Consider the following 5080-nt stretch of genomic DNA (forward strand, 5'->3'; position numbering starts at 1 on the left):
AAAGTCTGGACAATTGAAAATACAAGAATCTTATCGAAGTTACACTGAAAACGTTCAGCATTTTTGGAAGCACTTACATATGTGAACATTTTCCATCATGAACATGAATAAAAACAAGCAACATTCTTCTCTGACTGACGACCATTTGGAAAACATTATGAAAATATCCACTTCAAATATGACCCCCAAATATGACAAGCTTGTTGCCGAAAAGAGATGTACTATCTCTCATTAAATTTGCAAGGGAATTATGAGAAGTACAAATGTTTTCTTTCAATGAAACAGGTGTTTTCATTTTACATAATTCATAAAAAAATTAAAATAATTTAAAAAATTGTTTGCTTTAATTGAAAATTTCTTAATAAAGTATCACACACACCCCCAACCTTCTTTTTCGGCTCACAGCTGTTTCAGCGGGTCAGCGCTAGGGAAGGAGGGTTTGTTTCCGTGGGGCTGGGCAGTGCTAGGGGGGAGTGTTTCCGCGGGGCCGGGTGACACTGGGCGGGGTGTTTCCTCAGGGCCGGGCGGTTTCAGCCCTCAGCTGTTTTCTTTGGAGCAATATGGCCCTCGCTGCTTTATGAATTGTGCAGGCCTGATGTGTAGGGCGTTTCTCTTGTGTGGATTCTCTGATGTCTGCTAAGATCTGAGCTCCGACTGAAGCTTTTCCCGCACTCAGGGCATGGGTAGCGCGTCGCTCGTGTGTGGATTCTCTGATGTGCGTTAAGGGTAGAGCGCTGGCTGAAGCTTTTCCCACACTCAGAGCACGTGTAGGGCTTCTCCCCTGTGTGGATTCTCTCATGTCTGATCAGGTATGAGCTCCAGCTGAAGCTTTTCCCGCACTCAGAGCATGTGTAGGGCGTCTCTCCGTTGTGGATTCTCTGATGGGTGATCAGGGCAGAGATGTCACTGAAGCTTTTCCCACACTCCGAGCATATGTAGCGCGTCTCTCCCGTGTGGATTCTGCGATGTGTAATGAGGTGTGAGTGCCGATTGAAGCTTCTCCCACACTCAGCGCATGTGTAGGGCTTCTCCCCTGTGTGGATTCTCTGGTGTGTGATAAGGTTTGAGCTTCTATTGAAGCTTTTCCCACACTCAGTGCACGTGTGGGGCATCTCACCGGTGTGGATTCTACAATGTCTGATAAGGTTTGAGCGCCGATCAAAGCTTTTCCCACACTCGGAGCATGTGTGGGGCGTCTCCCCTGTGTGGATTCTACGATGTCTGATAAGGTGTGGGCGGTCATTGAAGCTTTTCCCGCACGCAGCGCATGTGTGGGGCGTCTCTCCAGTGTGGATTTTCTGATGTCTGATAAGCTTTGAGCGCCTATTGAACCTTTTCCCACACTCAGCGCATGTGTGGGGCGTCTCCCCTGTGTGGATTCTCTGATGTGTGATAAGGGCAGAGCTCCGATTAAAGCTTTCCCCGCACTCATGGCACATGTAGCGTGTCTCTTCCAAGTTGATTCTGTCGCATGTTATAAGGTCTGAGTGGCTACTGAAGTTTTCCTTTGGCCTCTCTTGAGTCTCACAAGAACTGGCTATTTTTTGGAGTGCACAACTCCCAGAAACGTTCCCTTTGGATCTTCCTGATAACGTTCCATGTGGTTCTCCTTGCTCAGCATCTTCCTGCTGGGGTTTCTGCTCCTCATTCTCACTCACCATCACATCACCTGATGGGAGACAGAGAGAATCCAGACATAGGTCACTCCCTGAACTGGAAAGAAAGGAAATCTCAGAGAGAGAGATGGATAAAGGAGGAACCAAAATATGTGTGGGAGAGATCAAACCTATCAGGAGCTGATTTTCCCCACACCCATCCCCAGAGGAGAGAGGAAGGGATCAGTTTTGGTCTGCATCTCACCAGACCACTCAGGGGAAAGCGAGATCGGGGAGGGACCTGCTGCCAGTTGTCAGTCAGAATAGAAGGGAAGCCATGAGTGACTTCTGCCATAATGATTCCACATCTGCAGGGAACAATCATGTACTTGGAGAGCTCACAAGATCTTTGTACGGCATCCCAAATGTTTCTTGCATTCCCAGACTGTGCGGCCTGCGGGCAAGAGGCGGGGTAGGGCTGCTGGGTTCAGACCCCTGCCTGGAGGGGGGGGCACTGAGGAGGGAAGTGCTGGGCACGAGGCAGAGCCAGTAAGTGCCGAGTGAGGGGAAGGGGGCCTGGCCTGGGCTTGAGCTGCAGCTGGAGGGGTGTGTGTGTGTGTGAGTGCGACCTGCCCTGCCCCGACTGCTGCCCCCTTCCCTGGTCCAGGGACCTCCCCCCTGCCGCCCCTGTGTTTGTGTGTTGGACAGTCACATCCAATCCCTTCACACTGCCCCCCTTTTCCCCTCCCCTTAGTTCATGGGGGGATGAGTCATAAAAACATTAAAATAGTTTAAAAAATTGTTTGCTTTAATTGAAAAATTCTTAATAAAGTACCTCCCCCCCAACCCTTCCTTTTTGGCCCACAGCTTTTTTGACGGGGCAGTGCTGGGGAAGGAGGGTTTGTTTCCACCGGGCAGGTGGCGCGGGGAGGGGGTTATGTGTTTTCGGGGCCTGGGCAGCGCTGAGGGGGGTTTTGGGCAAGGCCGGGGGGGGGGGGGTGTTGCCCCCCACATGTTTTGTTTGGAGTAAAATGGCCCTCGCCCCTTTAAAAGATGTGCAGGCCTGCATAAGGTTTCTCACCCGTGTGCATTCTCCGATGTCTGTTAAGGCTCGAGCGCTGATTGAAGCGTTTCCCGCACTCCGAGCATGTGTAAGGTTTCTCTCCAGTGTGGATTCTCCTATGTCTGATAACGGATGAGTGCAGACTAAAGCTTTTCCCGCACTCATGGCATCCATAAGGTTTCTCACCAATGTGGATTCTCCTATGTCTGATAAGGTTTGAGCTCCGACTGAAGTGTTTCCCACACTCATGGCATGTGTAGCGTGTCTCTTCCAAGTTGATTCGCTCACATGTAAGAAGGTCTGTGTGGCTACTGAAATCTTCCGATGGCCTGTGCTGACTCTCACAGGCTTTTGCTTTTTCTGGGAGTGCACAACTCCTGGACTCATTCCCTTTTGATCTTCCTGATAACGTCCCATGGGGTAATACTTGCTCAGTATCTTCCTGCTGGGGTTTCTCCTCATTCTCACTCACCATCCCAACACTTGATGGGAGACAGAGAGAATCCAGACTCAGGTCACTCCCTGCACCAGAGAGAAAGGAAATCTAAGAGTGGAGAATGGGAAGAGGGATGAACAAACCAAAATATGTGCAGGAGAGATCAAAGCTAACAGGAGCTGATTATCCCCAAACCTTTCCCCAGAGAAGAGAGAGGAAGGGATCAGTTCTGGGTCCTCATTGCACCAGAATTCTCAGGGAAAAGTGAGATCGGGGAGGGACCTCCTGCCAGTTGTCAGTCAGGGTAGAGGGGAGCCATGAGTGACATCTGCCTAATGATTCCACATCTGCAGGGAACAATTTTGAACTTAGAGAGCTCACAAGGTCTTTGTTGGGCATCCCAAATGTTTCCTGTATTCACGGACAGTTTTTGACCTGGTTTAACCAATTCCTCACCTGTGCAGGCAGCTCTTGGGAGCACTTTTTTCTCAGAGCCCTGGAGGTCTGGGACCCACGGCTCTTCCCCTCGTTCCAGCTGCAAGATCACATCAGGTTTGGAAACTGGAAACCCTACTCCAGGCAAAGAAAACAAGGGAGGTCAGTGGAATTTGTGGGATACTTGTCACAAAGAATAGTCCATGGTTTTAACCCCAGCTCATTTTTAAGCAGTAACGTCCCAAGGCCAGCTTCCTTGGCTCAAAGTGGCAGGAGAGTTATTATTATTATAATCATATGCATTACCTTAGTGCCTAAGGGCCAGCTAACAGTGGATCCCCATTGTGCTAGGCAAAGTACAAACAGAGAATAGTAGATGGCCCAGGCCCTGAAGAATTTGCAGTCTAAATAGACTAGACAGACACAGAATGGGGGAAGAGGTGGAACCCGCCAGCAGAGTGAACTATGTGAAGGCAGAGGGACAGATCTGATGAACACAGGCATAGATCTTGAGACTATCGTATTTAATGTTATGACTAGGGCCAGTGTTTTCCAGAAATGGCCGCTATAAATGCATTTTTTCCCCAAAATTACTCTTCATTTCTGGAATCACCCTTCGTATCTGGAATTTCTGATCAGAGGGTGGGTGGGGCATGCAGGGTCACAACCCCCCAGATTTCTGCCCAGAGACACCAGACTCCTCCCCAAGGCGCAGGGCAGAGGCTGGCTGTGGTTGAGACTTGCTGCCAATTTCTTTCCTCCTCATACAAGTCTGGACTCAGCAAAACCACCATGGAGCTTCCCCTGGGTGGGGGGGGCCCTTGGCAATGGGACGTCGGGCTCCCTCATCAGGCTGCAGAGGGGATGGCGCTCGCACCTGCTCTCGGCTGCATCCACAGCACCTCTCCCCTGCTCCTCTCCCCTGCACAAAGCTGGTTCATGCCCTGTCTCCCCAGCACACAGCCGGCTCTAGGCTCTCAATGCCCAGTGTCTGGGCCCCACCTCCCCCACACAGCTGGCTCCTGTCCCCTCCCCCCAATGCATTTTCATGTTATAAAGGATTATATATTGCTCATGTTTGTCAATTACTCTGTTTTCATTGCCAGCAAACACTGGCCCTACTTATGACTGTTATCTGTATCTTTGAGCCATAGAATACTTCATAGACTATGATGCTGAGATGGGCCAGATGATAGCGGGGAGGGCTGGGATGGGTTTCCTGTGCAATCTGGTGTCACTGAGGGGTGATGAATGCCAGATCCTAAAGCTGGTTATGCAGACCTCCATCTTCTGAAGCTTTGCCCTATGAAGAAAGGGGCAGGGACTGATTTTACCTCTTTCAGGAGACTGAAGAAGACAGACTTTTTGGGGAGAAACAGCTGAGTTTGAGCTGACTGAGGGGGATATTTTGGGCTACAAACTGACATGACCTGATAACCCAGAGGTCAGCTTTTAAGGAAGGATTTAATACACTTCGGAAACAACCAGTGATTCCAAAGATGACTGATGAGGGGCAATGGTAAATATGCATTTAGATGCTTTTCTTGTTTT

The 5080-nt window shown here is 49.8% G+C and overlaps 1 protein-coding gene across 1 annotated transcript; it reads right to left on the reverse strand.

Moving 5' to 3' along the window:
* Window positions 1-496: 496 nt before the first annotated feature.
* LOC120375405 (zinc finger protein OZF-like) lies at window positions 497-4470 on the reverse strand. Its single transcript, XM_039496026.1, has 3 exons — window positions 4407-4470; window positions 2677-3120; window positions 497-1369 (listed from the first exon to the last, which is right to left on the reverse strand). The coding sequence occupies exons 1-3, from the start codon at window positions 4468-4470 to the stop codon at window positions 576-578; spliced, it is 1302 nt and encodes a 433-aa protein (XP_039351960.1). The 3' UTR covers window positions 497-575.
* Window positions 4471-5080: the final 610 nt, after the last annotated feature.

The sequence above is a fragment of the Mauremys reevesii genome, linkage group 12 (assembly GCF_016161935.1).
Source record: "Mauremys reevesii isolate NIE-2019 linkage group 12, ASM1616193v1, whole genome shotgun sequence".
In the NCBI taxonomy this organism is placed as follows: domain Eukaryota; kingdom Metazoa; phylum Chordata; order Testudines; family Geoemydidae; genus Mauremys; species Mauremys reevesii.

Excerpts from the sequence above, each read along its gene's own strand:
- LOC120375405 (XM_039496026.1), bottom strand. The coding sequence starts at position 4,470 with ATGAACCAGCTTTGTGCAGGGGAGAGGAGCAGGGGAGAGGTGCTGTGG. Across the intron at positions 3,121-4,406 it reads GTGGATGCAGCCGAGAGCAG|ATGAGGAGAAACCCCAGCAG; the intron begins GTGCGAGCGCCA and ends TGGTGAGTGAGA. Across the intron at positions 1,370-2,676 it reads ACATCGGAGAATGCACACGG|GGGAGACGCCCCACACATGC; the intron begins GTGAGAAACCTT and ends GAATCCACACAG.